At 43.3% G+C, this 25,131-nt stretch overlaps 1 protein-coding gene across 1 annotated transcript in view; it reads right to left on the bottom strand.

Moving 5' to 3' along the window:
* Positions 1–5,211: 5,211 nt before the first annotated feature.
* The window catches only part of TNFAIP6 (TNF alpha induced protein 6), a 30,987-nt gene continuing 11,067 nt past the window's right edge, over positions 5,212–25,131 (bottom strand). Inside the window, exons 2-6 of the mRNA XM_054971678.1 lie at positions 18,653–18,790; positions 13,221–13,382; positions 8,687–8,915; positions 7,053–7,093; positions 5,212–5,822 (exon numbers count right to left, since the gene is read on the bottom strand). Of these exons, the coding sequence (XP_054827653.1) occupies positions 5,662–5,822; positions 7,053–7,093; positions 8,687–8,915; positions 13,221–13,382; positions 18,653–18,790 (731 nt within the window). The 3' untranslated portion in view covers positions 5,212–5,661. The remainder of the gene's footprint in view (positions 5,823–7,052; positions 7,094–8,686; positions 8,916–13,220; positions 13,383–18,652; positions 18,791–25,131) is intronic.

Here is a 25,131-nt window from a genome sequence, read left to right as displayed (position 1 = left end):
CCCGCGCTCGCAACTCCTCTTCTCTCGGGCTAAAATGGCGAAGCGCGGGACTCTCAGCCCCTGGGGAACCTCCCGTCCAATCAGCTGGCGAGGACTACCGGGAGCGGGCGGGGATTGGAGCGGAGCACCGAAGACATCGAGCGAAGGCTCAGCCTACGCTAGCTTTGGCCCCTCCCCCTCCCTTCCTTCATCCGCGAAGTGGAATGCCAAGTAATCGTTCCTTTTCCTTCACCGAAGCGGGCGTTCTTTCAGGGCAATCCAGCGCTGCGCTCTACTATGTATTGTCTTTTGATTTGTATGCTCCTACTGGGTAGTTCTGTGTTGTTTAATATGTCAGGTTTAGAATTGTTTATGCTCCGTTTCCGCATTTCTTCAGCTCTGTGTTGGTTTCTTGCTAGTTTAAATCTTTGCAAATTGCACTGATATATCCTATTACATTGTTTATTGAAATATCTTTGAAATTGACTCACATAGTTTAACCCTCCTTGGATCTCAGTGAGAAAGGCGGCTATAAACAACATAAATAAGAGGGGGGGGGGACTTGCTTTAGGATAGTCCAGGTGGGTAGCCATGTTGGTTTGTAGTAGAAGAGCAAGATTCGGGTCCAGTAGCGCCTTAAAAAAACAGCTAGCTGAGCTTTTGAGAGTCCATTTCTTGTATCTGACAAATGGAGCTTTGATTCTCAAAAACTTATATCCCTGATATCTAGTTGGTTTTTAAGGTGCTACTGGACCCAAATCTCAGTTTAGGATGGCACTGTTCACCCTAGTTGTTATGAATCCCCCTTCATAACAACATATTTACACACACAGAAAACTACATGGAAACAAACAAATAAATAATCGGAGTCTGGTGGCATCTGAAAGAGCAACAATATTCTATTGCAGTATAAACTTTTTGTGACCTGAAGCACACTTCCTCAGATGTTGAGTGAAGAGCCACTCAAAGCATATGAAGAAGTGGAATTGCAGTACATGGAAGTTTATGTTGGAATAAAATATTGCTTGTCTTGCAGGGGGAAAAGTAAAACACCGGTCCTTGTGGATCCTGCTTTAGAAAATAAAATAAAACAAATTCAACATCAAATCACATATCACAGCCAGGTACACAAACTGAATAATAAAAAAAACCCAGAAATTTGTGGCGTTACCATGGCACAAAAACATGGATTCGAGTTATGGAACCTCATGAATTCATATTATTTTCACCTTGAAACAAAATAAAAACACCATCATATTGTAGATCATGTCTTACAGTGCAATCCTAAGAAAAATTACCCCAGTCTAAGCCTATTGATTTCAACAGGCTTAAACTGGAGTAACTCTTCTTGGGATTGTACTGCCATTCTATAGGCAGCACCAAAACAATCATGCATCTCTTTCATCATGGTGCCACTATGATGTGTTGGACTAGTATCTTGGAGACTCAGGTCTGAATCCCTACGCTGTCAGGGAAACCTGCTGGGTGGCACACAAGAACAACAGGTGTAGCATTGATTGATTGATTGATTATTTTTCTAGCCCGCCCTCACAAGCAGGTTCAGGGCAGATCACAACATCAAATCATATATAAATTAAAACCATACAATAAATACAGAAAGATAAAAATACCACCTCATGCAGTATAAATAGAATTAAAACCATCCAAATTCAAAATTGGCACTAAATGTCACACAGTCCAGTATGTTCGGACACTGTGGGGTAGGACAATGGCAGACCGCAGGAATCAACAGCAGAACACAACAATGATCTGCGATATGATGGTGGTTTTATTTTGTTTTAGTGTAAAAATCATATAAATTCATGAGGACCTAACTTTTAATCATTCTAGTCTTGCAGGTGCCACAAGATTCTTGTTCGTTCATTTACTTTTTTTCTTGCTTGTTTGATTGATTGTTTGTTGCTGCAACAGACTAACGTTGCTGCCTCTGCATTTATTACCTAGGCCAAGAACATGTTTTTGTCTCTCTCCCTTTCTAAGTATCATTATGGAAAATTGACACAAAGTATCCCCCTGTATATATATGAAAGAAGTTCTGTGTCTTCTGTGATGGTTCTTTGAAGACTTGTAGAACTACACTGGAATATCTCATATTGGAATAAAAAGGTTCAAAAGAATAAAACACATCTAATCAAAAGTACCCTCTATATTTTATGTCATACCCAGTGCCATCTTAAGTGCAACATCTGCTAAAGTATAGTGGTTAAGTGGCTGGGACGTGAATCAGCCCTCTGCTGGTTCAAATCCCAATACTATCATGGCTCAGCAAGTGACCTTGGGTAAGCTGCTCCTCTCTGCTCCAGCTCCCAAGCTGTACAATGGGAATAATAATAATATTGACTTTGTTCACCACTCTGAGTGGGCATTAATCTGTCTAGAAGACTAGTATATAGCACACTGTTATATAAGCACATTTATTAAGATCCTGGGCCTTGAAAGGGGGTGGGGGGGAAGGAATCAAATGTGACAGTTTAAAAAATTGTAGTCCATAAATAAACAATATAAAGTCTTGGGTCTTCCCTAAAAAGGCAACAGTATCTTCAAGGGAAGACTTAGCAAAATCTCCAGGACAGTCCTTATTACCCTTTGTTTCTTCAGTCAAGAAAATGTTACTACTTCTACTTTTGTTTCCTCAGCCACATCCCCCCCATAAGAAAACCCAGTCAGTTTCCCAACTGTTAGCTTCCAGCTTCCAGCTGTCAATGTACCTGGAAATCCTGAGTTCACAGTCCCTGCTGCTCAGAAAGAGCTCAGTGCCTACAATATAGTATACTATTGTATCATCTTCAGTTGAGCAGACATCATACTTTGTGTCCTTAAAAAAATGTGAATAATCACATGCCTATAAATAATTTAATTTCTAGAATAAAAATTAAGAAAGTGTTTAATAGGACCATATTTTGTGTGTTCCTGTGAATACTCATGGACCTCTCAGTGGCATATAATAGCCTTCTGGAGAGACTGGATGAATTGCAGTAGGAACACCATGCTTTGGTGGTTCTACTCTTCCTTGGTTGATTGATTCTAGAAGGTGGTGCTGGAGGGTTGCTGGTGGCCCCATGACATTTATGCTAGGGGTCTTGCAGGCTTTCATCTTGTATAACATCAAAGCATTGGAGGTTTGGAGTGAAGTACCCCCCAATATATAGATGACACCTAGTTCTCCTTAGCAGCTGAGTTGGATGAGTCAGTGAAAGGCCTGAACAGGTGTCTGAAGACGGTAATAGGATGATTGTGGTGCCCTTCTGCTCATAGAAGGACTCCTGTGAATGGAAGAGAGCCTTTGGATCCAGTACAATGCATATTGTTAAGTATTCTCTACTTCTTACTTCTGTTGTATATCATGAAGAGACTGTCACACCAAAGGCATAAAACTAACAGGTAATGCTATTGCAATCACAAAGGGACATAGGAAGGAAACGATTAACTGAAATAGTTGCTAGCAAAACCCATCTGATTTGGACCTGGAAGATGAAACTGCTGTTCTTGCTAAGAGGCTGAAATTCAGCATCTCTTAGAGTCTCTCTACACAAGACATCTGACATATGCTGTTTGTGTGTCAGGAGACACAATGTTATCTGGGAAGCTCCAGAGGGGATGGATTCTCTCACAGCCTTCCGCCACCTCTGGCATCTCCCCTTCTGAAGCCTTTGCCCTGCCAAGGCTCAGTTAATTCAAAGTTTTAAGCAGCAAAGGCGGCAGGGTAAAAGCTCTTGAAGCGGAGGCAGTCCAGCATGACACAGGCAGTGGAGGGCTTTGAAAGAATCCGTCCCCTCCGGAGCAATCTCCACCGGCTCTGTCTTTCAAGACTATGCTTTCCGGCTAACATTACATCTCCCAGCACTTGATGGACATGCACCCCAACGTCTCATGTAGAGAGACTCTTAGTGCAGCAAGCAGGGAGGGCGAATACCCTGTAGTTTCCTTTTGGAGGAGAGAGCACTGGGGACTTAGAATGTTTTGCAATATTTGCTTTATTTACAAATATACATGTAGAGCACAAGAGGAGGCAAAGCAGCACTCTTAGAAGGCAGCAAATCCACCACCCTAGATTGTCAAAGTGTGATCCTGCACTTTCTGAGTACATTAACCAACTCACAGCAGTGTCTGACTGTCTTTTTCTCTGTCTCTTCCAGCATACAAAAACTAGGATTGCGAGGGTTACTTGGCAGGCAACCCTCATGAGATGACTGTGAAGCTTGTGAAGACTTGCCAAACCTGTGACAACGTGCCATAACTTCCAGCTGCGTAACCAGAAGTGACATCACCATATTACTGAAACTCTATGGTAAAAACTCTGGGGAAATCCTAGAGCATCCCACAACACAGTGAAGTCACTTCCAGTTATGCAGCCAGAAGTGACACTGCAGCGTTGCAGGATGCCACTTCCCACCTCCACCCTCATTGTCCCCTGCTTTCCTATTGAGTGGAAGTGGATAGGGTTGTTACTTCTGGCCAGGCAACCAGCAGTAGCCAGATGGTATATGGAGTGGTGATGGTTACAGGAGATCCCCTGCCCCCAGTAGGGGGCTGGCATCCCTAAGCTCCTTCCATGTGGGTTTTTTTTGCTAATCATTCACTTTCCAAACTTCGCCTATCCTTTGCATGCTCTTTTTCAAACATGGTTGCTACGTTCTTTCCAGGAAGTACACAGTCCAAGTGGATTAGCACACTGCCTGGATGGAACAAGTGCATTTTGAAATTCTAACCCACAATGGTGCCATTTCCCTTCCATCAACTTTTTGCAGCTGCTATTTTCCCACCATACCATTGGAGCACTTTTTCATTTTTTAAAAAATGATAATTAATAAATTATCTAAAATGCTATAGCAATTATCATTTTTTAAAAAAGCCCTGAAAAAACTCTTCAATGACAAGATAGAGGAAAATTACCCAGAAAAATAGCTGATGGGGAAAAGCACGTAGAAAACTTGTGTGTGGCAATGAATGCAGAACAGAGAATCCTTCCCATGTGGATGTAGCCTTAGAATCCAGTAATAGTCCTCTGGATTCCTCTATTGTTTTCAAAGGAAGTTGGAAACCTTCAAGCAGATTCAGGAATTTTAGCGTTTTAAAAAAGCAATTAAATTGCTTTTTTAAAGCAGATACAAACAAAATTGAGGTAATAAAAAGGAACCTATCCTACTCAGATGTATGTCCCATTTTATCCAGTAGGGTTTACTCACAGGAACATTTTCTGACAATTGCAGCCAAAATTTGATAAATATTTTTATTATCTACAATCTTAATAATGTATCAAGGGCAGAACAGGTTATTAGAATCTGTAATTAAAAGTTTCTTCATAACTGCCTGGCGTAAAGAGATCTTTGTTCCATACAAAATGCCTATCAAAGAGCAATCCTGAAGCAGAAGAGATCATTTAACTGCTCGATCACTTGGCCCCTGACATTTTTTACTGAAAACATGAAAAGCATGTAACAAAAAGAAGGGTTTTCTGAAACGGAGGAAGAGGAGAAGATCTGCCAGATGGTGGGAATCATCGGATGGGGAGTGTGTTACAGCTGAAGATCCAGTGAAGACTGGGAAGAGATGACAGACAGGAGATTACAGGGACAGGAATCCACTGACAAGATGTAGCAATTTCAACGATGGCAGGGCATGACATTCCAGGCTATTTTCCCCCTTCATGTCAATGTTCTTTTACATAATGCCAAATTTTCCAGCTAAATAATTTGTGTTACTCTGGGTAGTTGCGTTTTTCCCAGCGCTCTTTTTTGGTGGGTCTAAAGCAACATATTTAATCTGAAATCCTCCTGCCGTCACAGAAGCATCCGACAGAAATTTTAGTGTCATGACATTTCCTAGAGAGAGAAAGAAAAGAGATTATCTACTGAGAAGCAAAATTAGCTCTTTCTGCTCATTGTTAACTCTTTCATTTTTATGCTTGTGTGTGGGTATTAGTGTTTGTGTGTGAATGAACTAATTGCCATGAAGTACTCTATATGGCACTACTGAAATATCAAAATTTTCTACCATGTTCTGACATTGGTGGCACTCCCAAGTATTAATTTTGGAAGCTTCCACCTGGCATCAGACTTGTGTGGTTTCCCTGTTATAACTGCTGATATAGCACAAAATAATGGGGCTTTCACATGGCAGGTTTCACTGCCTCAGTTCCCCAACAAGCCTCCAGGCCACTGGAGCCTCTTCAGTTAAAAAAAAAGGTGACAATATCATTATATAGATAACAATCTGTGTATCAATTGAGTGAATTCCAAGCTTCCATTTGTTTTTGTATTTTAAAATAAATCCCTAACTCCCTTTGTTGTGGAGATACGCCTCTCCCCTTAATTTTTTTAAAAATGAAAGCATAGAATTCACTCAATTGATACACAGATTGTTATAATATTATATAGATACTAGCAACAGAGCTAGAACAGGCTCTAGAAAAGTGATTTGGCAGCCCCCTGTTGTGGGGCCTTGTGAGGGCCACACCACTACACCAGGCCTCCCTGCCACTTCCGCAGCCCCTCAGATGCCTGGTGCAGGTGGCAGGGAGGTCCAGCGCAGCAGCATGGCCCTCCGAAGGCCTCACAGCGGCTGCACCAATCTGCTGGGCCTTCCTGCTGCCTCCACAGTCACTGTGGGGCCTTGGGAGGGCCACACTGCCATGCCAGACCTCCCTGCCACCTCCGTGGCCCCTCAGAGGCCTAGCATAGGTGCACTCACAGACCCCTCAGTGTGCTTGTACCGGATAAAAGGTGTCGTTGGCAACATGGTTCACTTTTTGTTCATGTGAACAGGGTGGTAATCAAAGTTTCAAAACACTGGTCACCATGTGAAGCATGATAAGAAACTTTAATAATAGTTCAGCCACTCTGAATGAATCTGCTCTAATAGGTTAAAGCATAGCCTTATATGAAGTCTGATAATCGTCTTTCCTGGTTTTTGGTGGTGAATGATGATATTTACAAAACCTGGATATCCAATCAATGGATTACATGTTACTTTCCATAGCGCTATTTGAGAGATAATTATTGAGACAGTTGTTGTAGTGTTGACCATGATGTGTTTGTGTAAGTGAAATTTACCTGTGCTAACAATTGGATCTGGTAATTCATCTCCACAGTACCTGAAAAACATAATAAATGATTTTAGTCAAACATTAGTAAGACGGAATGCAATGACACAGATTATACAGAGGCTACCTTGAACTGATTCCATCTAAAAGTTCCGCATATACAAGGGCAGGTCATTTTTTCTGATCCTCCCCCTGCCCGCCCCCCCCCCCCGCCCAGCCATGGTGGACCTCTCTGACTCTACCCTAAGCTATTCCTTTGGGGTCCTCTGTTCTCTAGGAGCAGCGGCGGGGCATTTTCGACTGCAGTGGGTAGGGGGAAGTAGGGAAGTCACACCTCATGAAATCCTTCTGTCTGCAGAAATTTTAGGTGAGATCCATGCCTTTGTCTTTATCTGATATGAGGCTGATTTATATAGAGCTATGATGAAATTATGTTATATTACCTTTGTAGTGTGGTAATGTGTTTTCACATCACTGGATTTCATGTTGCATGGGTAACTTCACAAGGAGGGGCATAATTGGATTTTCATGCTGCACTGGTAATCTCACAAGAGGGGCAAATAAAGAGGCATGTCACAGACCTATCCCTTATATAAAGATGTTACCAGAGGGGCATAAGACCATGCTGCAATGGTAATCAAAGGGTTGATCTAAATTCCAAATTGATCTGAGATTTGTCTTCAACATATTTGCCATATTTTTGCACCATACTATCATGGAACCGGATTTAAAGTGATGAAAGAAGAGAGGCAACATTTAACATGTAGCACCTAGAAAATAGCTTCCTTGTTAAAAAGAAAAAAGTGGTGGGAATTTCTACCTTCTTCTAATTTGTAGTATATCAAGCACTGTCCAGGATAGTTATCTGATTGGCAGCTAAGAAAGTGGTTATCTGAAGACAGATTAGGACCAAAAAAGTGAGAGGCAGAGAAGTGAAAATGGCCACTAGGAGATGAAGAAAGTTTGGGAAACGAAGATATTAATATTAATTTAACTTCAATTTGGCTTTTGTTTATAATTGTGCAGTTACTGTTGACAGCCTCTGAGACTGGGTGGCTAAAAAAATCCTGATAAATATATCCACGTATGGGCTAGGATCCAGTGGAGGGTTTGTGCAGTTGGAAGGATTTCTGCCTGAGAAGTGTGGCCTTTTCACCTCACCCTTCCCGGCACAGCCCAAAAAAGCCCCACCCCACCCCCCCACAAACCTGCTCCTAGGCACAGCATTTTGGGTAGCATCTTGGGCTGCAATAGTAGGCTGGAGATGAGAAAGTCATATTTCATAAGCATACATTCCTCCATCCACAGAAACTCTCTGTTGGATCCATCCCAAGGTCTATCTGTGATCCTGTAATGCTGGGATCTCCACCCTTTGGCATCTGAGACAACTGTGGCTTAGTAACAGGGCCGTATTTAGGGGAGGCAGGGTGTTGCTTGCCCCGGGTGCCACCAAGTAGAGGGTGCCATGCACAGCTGCTGGTGTCATGTCAATTATCTGTAATGTTAACTATATTTTAAGTAATACTGTCTTACTCTGGCTCTTAGCTGATCTCTTCCTTTGAAGTAATTTAGTTCTCTAATCATGTGAGCTTGCTGACTCCTGCTGTGGCACATTGAATATTAAGATGTGAAAATACATTTTACCTGCCCACAAAGCCATTGACGTCATCATAACTGTCATATATTTCTAAGTAATCAGACATGCAAGATGCATCTTCTTCAAGATCAAAGTCAACGAACTGAATTTGAACCCGCTGTCCATACTTCACTCTTATATGCCAATAACAGATCTGATCATTTTCATACTCATTTGGATAGCCGGGGGTTTTAAAGATATATTTTGAATCTGTGAAGACTCCACCGCAATCTTTTCCTAGGAAAGAATAAAAAAGAATCAGGTACAGTTTCTCCTCTCAGGTGCTGAATGAGGTTCTCACTCCAGAGGATTTGGGGACAGCCACACATTTCCTTTCTCCAAAAGAATTCCTAACTTTGGGTACCTCCTTCAGGGTAAGTGCCTTCACTGTAACACATATTTATACTCAGTTTGCAAACAATATTAGATGAACTAATAGAGGATTTATGCATGACATTCTATGCACTAGAGACATTCCTGTGTAACTGAACCTTAGTACTCTTTTTAAAAACGATTTTTGGAATGGGAATTATGGGTCAGAGAACTCGGGAAAGCACTTAATGTTTCCCCTGGCCACAATGACTTTGCTCTAAATCATATTCCCCGAGTCTCTCCTCTTTACAATGTCTGCTTTAGTGGCAAAAAAGTCTGTCCTCTGTGGAAATGTTGGGTGCTGTGCTGATTCCAAGCATGCATCTGGTAATCCATATGAGAGATGAGAATCTATATTCAGCTATGAGTCTTTCTACATGAGATATCTTACATGAGGGCACTCAAGTGTAGGGAGATGCAATGTTAGTTGGGAAGTGCAGTTTTAAAAGACAGAGCCAGAGATTGCTCCTCAGAGGGTTTGTTAATTTCATCTATACTTTCCCAAAGTAGAGGTGAAATTGACAGAGCCTTCTGGGAGGTGAAGGTGAAGTTAACAAACCCTCTGAGGAGTGATCTCCACTGGCTGTCTTTTTAAACTACCCTCCTGTAAAGAGTTGAAATTGACAGAGTCTTTGGTTCTGTCTTTTTAAACTATGCTTCCCAGCTAACATTGTGTCTCCCTGCACTTGAGCAACCCCGTGTTTAGAGACACTCTATGTCTATGCCCCAGGATGTTTGCTGTGAAAGACCTAAATGAATCTACTGAAAAGGCCAAAAATGAACATGCTTATATTGCTTTCAGGTTAGCAGGGTTTGTGAAAGGACCTGGAGAACCACTGCAAGTCAGAGTAGAGGATGCTGAGCTGGATGGAACAATGGTCTGATGAGATGAGGTAGCTTCATTCACAGCCAGTGTAGAGTAGTGGTTAGAGTGTCAGACTACGATCTAGGAGAACCAGGTCTGAATCCCCACTCTGCCATGAAGATTGCTGGGAGACTTTGGACCACTCATACACTCTCAGGTTAAGCTACCTCACAGGGTTGTTGTGGGGATAAAAAGGAGAGGAGAATTATGTAAGCCACCTAGGGTCCCCATTTGGTAGAAAGGCGGGGCATAAATACAATAACTAAATAAATTGGGGATAAAGGTGGGCTGTAAATAAAAGAAAAGAAAAGAACCTTGTGTTCATTTAGGTATTTCCCCCCTTTGTACTTCCCACATTCTTCATTCATCACAAAATCCTTTTAAAAAACACCAATGGTCTCCCTGTGAAGCTATGTTCCTCAGAAAGGGAACAACTTTGCCAACAATATTATTTCCAAAATATGAAGACATTTCTTCAGAACAGGAGGAACACATGTTAGCCACCCATTGTAAACAGCTTAGTTTAATTATGCTGCTTACCACCCAAACAATACATTTGGAAGCCATCTAGTTGGCCTCTCAAAGGATATGGCCAAAACAGAAGAGGGAGGCTGATCCGACTGGACTGTAAGAACCATGTGTGGCCTCTCCCATTTTGTCTTACGTGTTCAACATCTGTGAGAGTTCTCCTCCCTGAAAGGTCACTCAGCTGAATACGTAGGCACAGCTACACAGCTGTTCATCTTGAACTCTTACAGTTTACTACACAGTAGCGTTCCCTCCACCTTTTTTAAGGCATGATTCTGTACACAAAACATATGAACTTATTTTGCAAGATGTAGTTACAAAATGAAGGGGGCATAACTTCAATTTCTTTCAATGACTGGAAAAGTACAACATATCGAACAATGCAGTTTCTATGTGGAGCGATAGGAATATATCATACGCTATGAAACACTTCTATTCTTTAAAATACAAAACAAAACCAGCAGCTTTATGATGGGCTTTCTTGTATCTTTTTATGTGTTACATGACTGTTATATGTTATTACGACACTTTTGTGTGCTATGAGATGGTGTGTTATCATCCTATAAGGCAGAACAAACATTTTGTATGCATTTTCTAACCATATACCATATTATAATTAATCTCCAATGGCATCTTCAGTGGACACTATAAATTTGCAACTTATTACTGTATTGGTTAAGAACAGGGGTTTTTTTTCCGGGAAAAGAGGTGGCGGAACTCTCAAGAGGGAAATGAGGAAGAAACACATGGGATTCTTTGAAATCATATTATTTTCAAGCACTATTGTCAAGTATTTTCAAGAGGTGCCAGAACTCTGTTCCACTGTGTTCCCCCTGAAAAAAAGCCCTGGTTAAGAAAATATAAAGAATAGGGTGGTATGGTAATTTCCTCTTTCCTACTACCTTTTCCCTTTGCCTTGATTTTATAACCACCAGCTTGTATCTGCCTTGAATAATATGGAATGACTCATGGAGCTCTATCTGTTTAGGTTGGGGCCTGCTAAACAGCAGGAGTAATTAACAGGAGAAGTGTGGAGGCCCTCAAGTCTGGAAATCAGCAACAGGAATTGATTCCAGCAGTTTTGGAACTGGCTGCATTAACTTCAGAAAGGAAAGGCTTGGAGTCAGCCTAGTAATGCTTTGCCATTGCTGAACTCTGGGACCTGCACTCATGCTGCCTTGGAACCAAGCCTGCCTGTGAAGCAGCTGTTTTCGTACTATTCCTTCTCCAAAAGCAAACTGGCAAATAAACAAATGTTCACAATGGCTTCATAGGTCTCCAGTGCTCTGTTGTCCAAAGGAAACTGGCCCCATGAAGTCTGCCCTAAACTTTCCACCACTGAGGGACAAGAAAGGGAAGCAAATTGGGATATTAATGACGCAAATAATGTTGGCAATCAAACAAGCCTAACAACTCTGGTACAGAGCTCATACTTGATTTTAAACCTTCCTTTGTTTGTGTATTAGCTGGGCGACCTGCAGTGACTCACTATGTCTTAGGATACAATCATGTGTTATAGCCCATGTTGTTCTCCTCTTCTCTCTCACAGCGGATCATTCATTGTGTGTTGTTATGTCACTGTTCCCCCTTTACTACAGGAAATGGGATAGTGCAAAATGTAATAAATGTAGGGTCCTTCACTTATGGGGGAGGGAGACATGGCATACCAGTTCACGTAGTAGCTCCTGTCATGTATAATGTGCAGTTCTATCCTCAGAGAATTTGCTAACATAAACACACCTCCTCACTGTCAAAAGATTTTCATCAGACTGTTCTGTTCTAGACTGTTTCTGGGCGCACTTCAATTTACTGGTTTTGACTTACCAAGAGCTAAACAGTTTATGGCCAAGATATCCCATCTGAACCTACACAATTTCCAACCTGGTCCATGAGTGCCTCAACTTCTGAAGTAGATATGATCCTAGGATAGGGTCTTCTCTGGCATGCTGGTACAATGACGAAGTAACAAGCCAAGAGATTTTTGTGTTTTGTGTTTTCTTTTAAGCCCTGCTGCTACCGATAGCCTCCCACAGGCCAGTACGCTCCCACAGAGAGGGCCTCCTCAGGGTGCCGTCGGTCAAACAATGTCGGCTGGTGACCCCCTGGGGGAGAGCCTTCTCTGTCGGGGCACCTGCCCTCTGGAATGAATTGCCCCCGGAGATACGTATGGTCCCTGACCTACACACCTTTCACCGTGCCCTTAAGACATTATTATTCCAACAAGCGGGGCTGGCCTAAATGTGTTTTAATTGAGTTGTCCTGTTTCTGAGTTAAATTATTTAATATGTTTATATTTTATATTCTTATTGTTTTATATTTGTATGTTTTATCTTTGCTGTACACCGCCCTGAGTCCTTCGGGAGATGGGCGGTATAAAAATTCAATCAAAGTTAAAGTTAAGTTAAAGTTAAACTATCTCTCTTTCTCTCTGGGTGTGTGCGTGCGTGTGAATGAATGAGAGAGAGAGCTCCTAGGCTTACTAAAAGCAAATTATTGCTTCTGGCTTGCTTTAATAAGAGTTCTTATATATACAAAGAGTTTTTCTGCTCTTATGTCCTTACTGTTCTTATTAAATTATGTTCTATGTTATGTTCTTATGTTTTATAATTATATTATTTTCATATACTGATCTGAAGACTGTTTCTCAGTTGAAAGGTATACATTTTCTAGATAGGTAAAGTATAGTACGTTCATGATAAGAATGTGAGAAAGTGTTCTTGCTCCCTTCCATAGGCAAAGGAATATGACCTTAAGAGAGATATCTGTTGCACGCATACCATTAGGGTTGTAACAATAAGCATCCCATCTCTCGCTTCTGTTAAGTCGAAAGCCATAATCCACAATCCCAGTCTTTCCAAAGCCACAGTTGCTTCCAGGTTTAACAATTGGATACCCAACTCTTCCCTTAGCCATCCAACCAGCAGCACACATGTGAAAACCTGAGGGGGAAAAGGCAGTGTCAAATGAGTCCAATGCTGGCTAAGAAAGGAATAGCACACTTAGACTAATAATTGCTGTAGTTGCCAAAAACATCATCATTGCCCAATTATGTTAAATTGAATTTCTGCCTTAGGCATGGAGAATTATCTGTGTTTGGTTCACTTTTTAAAGGTGGTCATATTTTGTCATTTATAACAAAAATGTTATTTTTCCTGTGAAGCTAATAAATGAAAAGAAATAAAAAGACAGATGTTCACTAGCAATGCAATTCTAAGACTAGAGACTCCAGTGGACATAGAAGAGCTATTAACTACAAAACCAGCACTTGTATACGAAGATGATGGGCAGCCCAATCTTGACTTGGGGGGGGGGGTGAAAGTGCTCAAGTAGCCAACTATGAGTTATGCTGGCTTAGCCCCCCCCCCAACAGCGCCCGGCCATGGTGCTGCTCCACCCCAGCTTTCCGCAGGTGCCTGGCAACCAGGTGTTGGCGTAAGTATGCCGTAAGGCCCTGCGAGGCACGAGTTAGTTGTCTCCTTAAGCCATTTCAGGCATGGCCACACTCCCAGCAGCGGCGGAAAGTTATGCCATGAAAAATGGTGGTGTGGCCTATAGGCACCCGTTTGGACAGGAAAATTCATCTTCCCCCCACACACAAACACCCAGCCCTGCCCAAGGGGCCTACTGAGCATAGGATGCCAACTACCACTGGGACCAATCCAGTGGCAGTTGAATCCCCTCCTGCGTGGCCAATCCGCTCCACAGGCACCATACATAACCTCTGGCTGGGGCAGCACTGTCCCTAGGTAAGTAGGGAAGGGGCTGGAGGATCTGCACGAGAGCCCTCTGATGTGATGACTTAGCATGTGAGGTGGGAGAGGATGCTTGCGGTGGTGGGACAAGAGTGAGCTGAGAGAACTTAGCGAAATTTGGGGAGTACTTTGCACTCTCACAGGGGAGGAGAGCTAAGTCCAAAATGCCTGACTACTACCCAAGTTCCCTTACTCATGAGTTCTGTCTGGGGAGTGGTGGGGCTGAGACCACACAGACAGGTGAGAAGAAGCTGGGGAGGCGGCTGCCACAGCTTTCTCAGTCACACCAGTCTCCCCTCTCTCCTCACCAATGCCCCCGCTGTTAAGGCTTGCTGGGGGGGGAATGCAGCCCTTGCCCGTGACCCTGCATGCCCCTTGCCTACCACGGAGGTGGGTGCCCAGGGAGCTACATTCAACACAGCTGTGGGAGAGGGGGCTTCCAGCAGCCCATGTCAGGCCCCATTCAGACTTCTCCTTCCAGGAAGAAACCGTGGCTATGGGTCAGAGTGATTGGTGCTTGCTCCCATAAATCCCCCACAGTGGGCGTGCAAGCCCATGACTGTCTCCCTCACAGGATCAGGACTAGAGATGGGCACGAACAGCAATATGAACTAAAAAAACCCACAAAGCCCAATCTGCTGTTTGTGAACAAGCTGTTCGTGAGGCCCAATTCTAAATGAACAGGTGGTCGTTGCAAGCCTCGTTCGTTGCTGTTTGTCAAGCCAGAGAGTCTGGCACCTGCAATCAATTCCTTTGGCAACTCAGGCAGGGATTGTCTGAACTCCTGCTGTTGCCCTGGAAACCCCAATCTAAGCCCAATTTAGCTTCTTAGGCAGGTCTTCCTTCCAAGTGTGGACTGGAGCTCCAAATTTGTTACAAGAGGAAAAGACCAGGGGGGAGGGGGCCTCCCAGCTCTGGCTTTCAGGGAGAGACAGCTGCTGTTAAAGAGACAGGGTGAATGCATTGGAGCTTGAATTTTCTTTGTGTGTGGTGGGATAGGGATTTACCCCTTCAGGTTCCAGGGCTGCTGCCAGGCTCTGGGGCCAAGCTATTATTTATTATTGGTACCTTTCCTGGTGCCTGCTCAGGTAGGGTTTCTGGGAGTGGTGCAGTAGGGATCTTGATGGCTGGAGGAGAGCCTGCTGGGCCCCACGAACAACGAACATGTTCATGAACAGGATCATGTTTGTCAATGTTTGTTGTTCGTAGATGGCAATGAACAATGAACACCATGTTCGGGTTTTTTTCTGTTCATGCCCATGTCTAATCAGGACTCCAAGCTGCCATGGAAACAGAACAGCCAGATGCGGAAGAGGAGCACTTTTCCACTGGAGGGACATCCCTTGTCTGATTACTGACAGCACCTGTGACAAAGGAGCCGTCGTCACCACCCCCGGCCATGGCACCCCCCTAGTACATAGTAAAAAAGGAGAGTATCACAGTAAGTGAACCAAAATGCAAAAAAAACAACCATTGCCATGATATTCTTACTATATAGAATATTTTATGCCACAATAAAAGTAATTTTATACAACTTATAAAAAATCTCTTTGTATGTAATGTTTAAAAGCATATATTCCGTTATGGTTACATGTGTGAAAGGCAACACATCAAAAATACTTTTGCAATAGGAAAACAAAGTGCCAAGTGCTAAGTATATAAAAATTTTCTTATATAAAAAAATTTCTTATATAAATATAAAGCGCTTGTGCCTATAGATGACAAATTAATGTCTAAACAAGTAACCAATTTTATAATTCAAATACAATATTTCTGAATGGTGCAATATATATTAAAGTTCAAAATTCTTCATAGGATGATCCAACAAGTAAAATTCTATGTAAAGATTAATAACTGCGACGGGAAGCCAGCAAATCCACCCGTTTCAAATCTTCATCCTGGCAGTTATTAATGTAGTAATAATCCTGATAATCCGCCCCCCGTACACACCTTCCAGCCTGCGCTGGGAATACCAGTGTGCTCCTTTTCGGTCTGGCGGGCGGGAACATGGGGGGTGCTGCCGGCGAGCAGCCAGACCCCCCGCCCCCTGAGGGGAGGCGGCTCATCACCATCTCCCCGTGCCCGCCAGGCCTGGCGGCCGCCCCCAATACGCACCTTCCAGCCTGCACCGGGAATACCAGTGCGCTCTTTTTTTGGCTGACGGGCAGGTGCATGGGGGGTGCTGCCGGTGAGCGGCCAGACCCCCCGCCCCCTGAGGGGAGGTGGCTCGTTGCCACCTCCCTCTGCCCGCCAGGCCCGGCAGCTGCCATCGACACCCACCTTTTGTACACTGGGCCAACATCAACTGGTGGCTCTAATTGTATTGAGTGGGAGTTTCCTGGGACCTTGGATTGGAGATGGTATAACTCCAAGATCCCTTTTGCAATCTTGTCTAAACTTGGGTGATGGCTGTAGGGGAGTGTGCAAAAGACTCCCCAGGAATATGGGCTGTGTAAGTGCCAGGGGGGCATTTCTTGCCCCCCACGCACCATGAACCGGTTTGTCAACGGGAAATGTTCACTACAGTTCGCAATCTCGGGATCATCGTCGGCACCAAACCACGAACTGCTGGTTCGTTAAATTTTTTCGGTTCATGCCCATGTCTACCCATGAGTCAACCCTGCTCCTGAGAAAGCAGCCCAAGGAATGCCTGGCCAGGCCCCAACTTCTGCACTAACAGGCACATCTCTCTTTCTGGGAGAGGAAAGTTGGCAACACACATCCAGACATCTTCTTCCCTTTTGGCTGTTCAATAAAGTTTGTGTCCAACAACAACTCCCTCCCCATCTGTTTGCTTGCCTGTACATGTCAGTGCCCCCCCCCACTTTCCCATAGGGCTGTCCTTTCACATATCCCAATTGGCTCTGGGCTTGGACAGATGGGGTGGCCCCAAAGAGGCTCCAGGTGTCTCTGTGCTTGGCATCATTCTGCTGCCAAAAGGAGCAGGTGTCCAGTGGAACCTTGGAGGTTTCGGCCCAGTCCAGCTCCCCGCTCCCCACCCCCAATTTCACTGCAGGCACTGGGGTGGGACTTGGAGTGTTACCTGAGTGTCTCTGCTGGGGGAAGTGCACCCGCAGCAGGCTGTCATTCCACTCTGGGGGGGCGTGATATTACGGGACTGGGGCATGGCTCTTGGGGTCCACCCTACATTGTCCTCACATCTTTGTAATGCAGTGATATGTTTCAATGGAGCCGTCACAAGTCGATGGTCATTTGCCGCTCCCATCACATCCAATAGGTCTTCCAGCCTCTACCATAGTTTCCAATGAGCATTCCTGTCATTTTGGAAAATGTCCTCCGCTATCCTCTAAGGAGCTGCCTCTCTGACATTTTGGGTGGGGGGGCTGATCCTGAGTACCAGGAGCTGCAGATGCAACCCTTGTCAGGTCTTATCGCTTTCCTAGTTTTGCTTTTCAAGGAGGGGGTGCATGATTCTTGGAGTGGTGGTGGCAAAGTTTGCAAGCAATCAGAGCTTCAGCTGCCAGCCTGGCCCTTGTCAGAAACGGGGGTTGGTAAGGGGGTGGGTGGGTGCCCTGTTTGTACCAGCATCCCCCCACCCCCAGGGCAGGGCTCCTCTCTGGGCAGATGCCTCTGGGCAGATATGGCAAAACCCAATTGCCCTGTGCACCTGCTCTCTGCAGGGGAGTAGCATTGGCAGCTGGCATCAGGGAAAAGCAGCCCAGCCTGCAGACTGACTACACCTTTCCCTGCAACTCACGGCACTGTCAATAGCAGCCACCCTGCAATTGGTGGTTTCTGCAGAGCATTCTCTCCTGGTCGTGGCTTGCCAGGAGCAGCCTGCCAGCACGGCTCTCCTGCATACGTCCTTAGGGAGCTGTTAGGCTTGTGCTGTTAGAGTAACATACTGATTTTTTAGTTGCACTATTGGCTTATAAAATGCCACTAAAGGGAAATTGACTAAAATCTTATACACACTAACTCTCAAGGAATGTGGTGGGACTCACTTCTGAGTAAACCTGCACATGATTAGGTTTTCAATAATATAGATCCTCTCAAAGCTCTCAAAATGAGCAGTGGTATCTGAAGAAGGGAGCTTCGACTCACAAAAGCTCATACCCTGAAAATCTTGGTGGCCTCTAAGGTGCCACTGGGCTCAGATCCTACTGTTAGCTTCGCAGCCTTGTTTCCATAAGCATTAACACGACAGTACTTTAAATCCATAAAATTAGAATAATTTCATTCCTGGATTTTTATCCTTACTGCTGAGAAGTAAATTTTCCAAATGCACAGCATCATTGGCAGGGATGGATTTTGAACAAATGGAGAACAGATGAATGAACAGAAAACAAAGCTCAGTGTTTGAGAGATCTACAGTGCCCAAAAACTGTGGTGTGACAATTAAAGGGCACAGCCTTCTGTTGCACTGCTTTCCCCCCACTGCTGCGCTGTTTGCACTGGAAAATTCCCAACTGATTCCATATATTGTACTTTCATACCTATTTTTCTTGCTGCTTCCAACTGCTGATATGTTGCTAGATGCCCTCCTTCATATTCACACACTGCTTTTGCCTCTGCATAGGTCAGCTGGTATTTTCCACTTCTTCCTTCTCTGTGATATACGCCAGCTGCTCGCTCTGTGAATGCAAAACAATTAACAGTTGCATTTTTTTTGGCTGTTATTACCACCAACCTTTTCCCTGGAATAGTAGCTATTGGTTTCTTGGTCAAGTGTGAACACAAGCATTCAGACAATGGTTTTGTGCCTTTGAAATGTCTTTAAAAGATATATCCATTCCAAGGGTCTTTCATGCTGTTGCTGAATTCTTCAAAATATTACACAAAAAGCAGTAGCACTCTGTAGACTAGGCATAAATCTGGTAATCCATGTTCATGTGAACCTGTTGTGAGCGTCTGTGGGTGAACACTGCTCGTGCTCTTTAGACAATCAGAAAAACCTTTAACAACAACAACAACAACAACAACAACAACAACAATGCGTATATACCGTTTTTCTAGATAGATTAGTGCCTCACCCAGAACAGTGAACAAATTAGTGTTATTGCTATCCCCACAATACAGCTGGGGAGCTGGGGCTGAGAGGAGTGGCTTAACCAAGGACACCTACTGAGCTCATGGCAGTAGTGGGATCTGAACCAGTAAAGTGCTGATTTGCAGCCGAACCACTTAACCACTGTGCTACTGCAGCATCAAGAATTGCCCTTAGGGTCAACATTACAAATATAGAATAATTTGATGCCGATTTCAGATGATTAGAGTATGATGGGAAGGCACATGATGCAGCAAACTTGTTGAAGCTCCCTCTTCACATATTACAAGATACACAGGTTTGGACTGGATCGCCACTAACACAGATCCAAGCTACAAGTGACGAATTACACTTGCCTGGCAAGTGAATGAACTCACGTGTATTCCTCCCTGTTCACTTGCCATTCACTTGCTCTCTACTTGATCAAGTGGAGAGCAAGTGAATGGCAAGCGAACAAGGAGGAATACACGTGAGTCCATTCACTTGCCAGGCAAGTGTAATACGTCACTTGTAGCTTGGCTCACAGATATAACACACACATATGATGTAACTGCAAATTCCTCTCAATTTGTGCATGGATGGTGCCCAGTTAGGGTGAGGATTGTGGTGTGCCCAGAGAAGGTGCCTCAGCCTTCATCTTTATGCCATTTTTCCATCTTCCAGCAGTCCTAAGGTATGACACTTCAAGAAGCACTCATGCTCCACTGGAATATATCTGGGTTTATCCAACAGTCCCAATAGTGCAAATAGATGGTACAATAGCAGCCTGATACCTACTGGAAATCTTGTGTACGCTTCTTTTTGTTCCATAAATGTCAGAAATAAATCACTTTTAGTGAACCCTGGGAATGAATAAACTTCAGGAACTATAGTTTTAGGAAGCAGTATGGATTTTTAACAGATAGTTCTACCAGCACCCTCATAAAAACTTTTAGTTCCCAAATATTTTGGAAGAAAAGCAACAAAGTTAAAAGCAGATTCTAATGTATTTCAAACATGGCCTTTGAGCTCTGTAGTGAAAATATAAAATGGCACTTCACTAGTTACATAGAGTTCCTCGGTTTGGTTATTCTTTCTCACTCCTCCCACCTGGTTGTTCCGTCATCATATAGCTGTTTTCCTATTACTTAAGCTGAAGTTCCCACTTTATCCCCTTCATTAAGTGTTGATTCTATGGATCCCAAAGGGTTGCAGTTGCATTTCATGCTGCGCTCCACGTTTCCCACTCAGCACCCTCTCACTGAGCTAATACCTATTCCTTTCCTCTGTTTGAAGATTTTGCGCATGGTACAGATATTTCCTAAGTCAGGAAGAGAGAACAGGCAAAGGAATAGCAGGATTTATTTGGTGTTTTGTCTACAAAGATTCTACATCTGTGACATCCCTACCTTTCATGGTACCTACAGAATCAGTCCTAAAGATTTGAGACTGCGAGTCTTTAAACCAGATGGAATCTGCGGAATAGGGCATCCCATTGATTGTAGGCTAGAAAATCATCACAAAAGCTCAAACAGAAACAAAAATTAATTGGCAATAAAATGTGCACAGGGAGATCTTTTGTTAGGCATTCAATACACTGTCACGTATCTGAATGCTTTAGGGAATAGTTATAACTGTTAGATAGCAGCAGATCTTGGAAGAAAGTCCCACTGAAGTCAGAGGGTCATTCTCAAATAATTACATAGAACTGCATCCTAAACTGAAGAACTAGGAATTTTGGACATTTGCAGTGCAAATTTATACTTTTCTAAGCACATTTAGTTCAGTGGACCTAGAAGTTTGCTTAGAATAGCACTGTTGGTGTTTAAGTAATAATGAGAGCTTAGTTTTGAGTAATGTTTTTACTTGACGAAGAACCTTGCAAATTTCATTTCCATCACTGAGTGATATTAATAACAAAGATACCTTGCATAATATCAATATCCCCTTCCTACAGCTCCATGAGGATTAAACAACATTGTGTTGAAAACTACTTTTGGCAGATGAGTGAGGATGTTGTGCTTTTCCATGTTACGTTCTTCCAACTTGGCTAACATTGTTTCCAAGATGTTCTTGATTTGGATAAAAAAGACAGTGGCATTATCCAAGGAAATAGGAAGTGGGATTTCTCCTGGCAGCAGAAAACATTATGCGAATGAATTAAATCACCGGGGCCAGTGAATGTTCTAAGCAAGGACACTTGAAGCTTCAAAGTCAATGCAGTTAAATAGAGATAAACCTGATAGCTGTCTGTCTACCTATCTGTCTGATCTTTAAATATTTTAAACAAATGATAGTATAGTTAGAGCACTAAGGCTAAACATAGTGATCCATAATCACATTCCTCACATTAGATTTCACCTTAAAAATCAGTCTCGGGTAGAGAGGAGATCAAAACTATGCCCTCTCCACCCAAAGTTACTAGTTGCCTAGGCAGATGGGTGAGGAGCTTTAACCGAGGAAACAGTGCAGCGGCAAAGGAATTAGCCCCCATTGTTTCTTAGCACTGTTGTCCCAATTCAACTCTTCTTCCCTCCCCACATATTTCTTTTAAAGACATAAAGGCACACTGATGGACTGAATCATAAATCCCCAATGGGAACTGTACATTGAGGCTGCCTTTTTAACATTCACAAATATCTTTAATCACTGCAAATTCTAAATTAAAAAAACGTCTGTATATAAAATCATTTAAAATTCTAAAAAATACCTTCTGGATTTAAGGGGAACCCATTCGATTCAATTACGTGTGATTTGAAAACCTCAAGTGAGTTCTCTCAAGGATGCATGTCATTTTCATTGGCTTGCAGTTTCTGGACACCAACCAATGTTTTGCAACTGTGGATAATCTATTTTGTACCTAGAGCGATCTGTACTCAGCTCTGACTAGTGCAGCATATGCAGCCATTCCTGGATGGACAGGATCTGGCCACGATTACCCAAGTTCTAACCACATCTAGACTGCAGTGCACTAAACATGAGGTGGTCTTTGAAGACTGTTTAGAACCTTTTGTTGGTTCAGAATGTAATAGACAGACTCTGATGGCAGGTACTATAAATTATGAGCGACACATCTCCACTGCTCTATTAAAAAAATAATACTGCTTGCTTATTTGCTTCTGGGCACAATATAAAGTTCTGGTCATTATGTTTAAGAACCACCTAGTGTCATACAATCCTGGTTAGCAATTCAGGTCATCTACTAAGGCTCTTGTCTTGCTGTCAGCACTCTTGGGAATGAGGTGAGTGGCCATGAGAGACAGGGTCATTTATGTAGTGGGGACTGCTTCACTTCAGTTGCCTGCCTGGCACTTAATATCCCTAGTTTCAGGCATTGGGTTAACTTGTTTCTATTTGCCTAGCAATTGGATTTCCTTTGTCTGACCATTGTTTCATCCCTTTCCCACTGCCCCTCTGCCTTGTGTAATCGGCTTATATTTTAATCATAATTTTGGGAGTAAAACTACTGCCCCCACAGCTAGGGCCTTGGCAACCTGGCTCTCTCACCTGAGCTGCTGTACCTCATGCTCAGGAGACAGAAATAAGGCAGAGAGGAAAGCCCTTCCCTTCACTCCAGACACACAAGGGCAGCCTATATGGTTGTCATGCATCTGACTGGTGGGAGATGTCCCTCTCCCAGCTGACCTTGCTCACTAGCACTCCAGTAGGCCAGGAGGAGATTTTTTTTTAAAATTGCCATAGGTGACAATGTGACATCACTTCTGGGAATAGGGTTGCCAGGTCCCTTGACCCTCCCTGTGAGAGTAGGGGGACCCGGCACTCATCTTCTTCTTCTTCATGTGCTTGGCTTGGGGCTGATTTGGGCCCTAAACAGGGCTGATTAGGCCCATTTGAGGCCCAAATCAGCCCTGTGCGAAGTGCAAGAGTGCTCCCGGTGAAGCATAATGATGTCACTTCTGAGAGCCAAGCTACAAGTGACACCTTACACAGGTTGGACACTTGTCAGCTTACCTCGTTTTGATGGGAAATGTAGGCGTCCTGGTTTTACAGCTTGACTCTCCATTACAGCTGCAAGACCAGGACGCCTACATTTCCCATCAAAACTTGAGGGAAGCTAACAAATGTCCAGCCTGTGTCAGGCGTCACTTGTAGCTTGGCTCTGAGAGTGATGTTGTCATGCCGCCCCGGAAGCATGCCCTGGAGGCCTCTTCCTGCCCCTGTCTTCCTCCCCGCCAGTCAGGTGAGTGATGGATTCCCCCCCCCCCACTAAGGAAACCACAGAAATGATGTCATGCTGCTCTTGGAATTAAAATTATATATTGCATACTAGTTGTATCTTATAATATTTTGTGAGTGCGTTTGATATGATGGTGCACAGGGCGTACTTTTGCTTGATGGTAATTGCAAATATGAGCCACTGAGTTACCACTGCTTTAAACTTTGAGATCAGTTGGTGGATATTATACTTGTTTATGCTGAGTTAATTCCTGGCTGGTAGTATATAAAACTTTTAAATAAATAAAGGCACACATTTCTCAAGCTATTCATGCATACTACTACTAAATAGCAGAGTGCACAGTCTTTGAATGAATTATGATCAAGTTGTGGGAAAGAATTTAGAAACTGTGGGAGGGAATAAGCAACAGTCAACAATAACGAAAGTTGGGGAAAGAAAGGCTGTTTAATAGCAACTATAAGTAGAGGTTTGGTTGTGGTTAAAACGTTACTTTCTTACAACAGGAGCACTTGCTGAAGTGATGTCATTTGGCTACCTGCAGCACTCTACATGGTGTCAGGAATGGCCCATCAAACTTGTCCTGGAACAGTATGAGGTACTGATCATCAGTCAAAAAAGCTGAGAGATGAACAGATTGAAACTGCCATTAAAAAGCCCATTCCACATGCCTGGCTGAACAGAATTAAACAAACGTAGCAGAAGTGTTTCAGAGGGAAAGACCAACAGGAATATAAGTAAAAAGGTCTAAAGATATTTCAGATTTGATCTGAGAATGAAAGCTCCTAAGAGGCCTTGAAGTATTTCAGTAGAAGCCAAATTACAAGAGTACAATCCCTTTTCTCTTTTCCCAGCCCTGTTTGTTTAAATAACTAACTGAAGGCTAACCTATTCCTAATGCTGCAGTCCTGTGATTTGAATTCTAGATGTTAGATCTAAAAATCAGTCATAGGCCCAGATCCTGGTGCTGGCGAAGGAGAAAGATTAATTCTTCTCCTGTATTGTTTCCCTGGTAAAAACAGTTCCCTCTCAACTGCTTTAAGCCACAATAAGTCAAAAAAGGCAAATATGCAGCGTGACAAATGGTTTGCCTATGGGAACTTGCCCCCACTTGAGACTTTTATTTCATTTACCCCAAATTACCCTCAGGTGTACTTTGGAATTGGTTCTGTTTCATATTAATTTGACAGCACTGAGTTATTACGCATACAGATTGGTTCCAAATGTTTTTTGTAGTTGAGTAATTTTGCAGGTCTCAAATTATTTGTACTGAAAAGAAAACTGAAAAGCAACTAAGTAAGGAACAAAAAACAGAAGAAAAACACAACCTTTAAAATTATAACAACTATATCCTTAAGATTTCTATATCTTGCCTGCAGAAATTCTGCATGGATAATTTAGTAACGATCAGTGCAATCCCAAGGCGACTTTTCTGGGAGTAAGCCCCATTAAATTACCTAGGACTTCTGAGTAGATTTGCATAGGATTGCTTCCTATACCTCTGATACTTTTACGTTTAACCATATATACTTCCCTTTACTGCTCCATTGTACAGGGTTCCCCCCCCCCGATCTCTCTTCTTAATTGCAAAATAAACCCTGCTTTCCCAGTGCAATTGCATGCACAGAGGGCTTGCAGGCTCATCAGTGGGTAAAATTGTGGCTAGCTGGGAGGCAAGGCTGGAGCAGAAGGTGGGCTGCTTGTCTGGTACGAGGGTGGCGTATGCTAAGGAGGAGGAGGAATGTTGGAGGGGC

This window comes from Eublepharis macularius, chromosome 2, assembly GCF_028583425.1.
Source record: "Eublepharis macularius isolate TG4126 chromosome 2, MPM_Emac_v1.0, whole genome shotgun sequence".
In the NCBI taxonomy this organism is placed as follows: Eukaryota; Metazoa; Chordata; class Lepidosauria; order Squamata; family Eublepharidae; genus Eublepharis; species Eublepharis macularius.
This window is presented reverse-complemented; position numbering and strand designations above follow the sequence as displayed.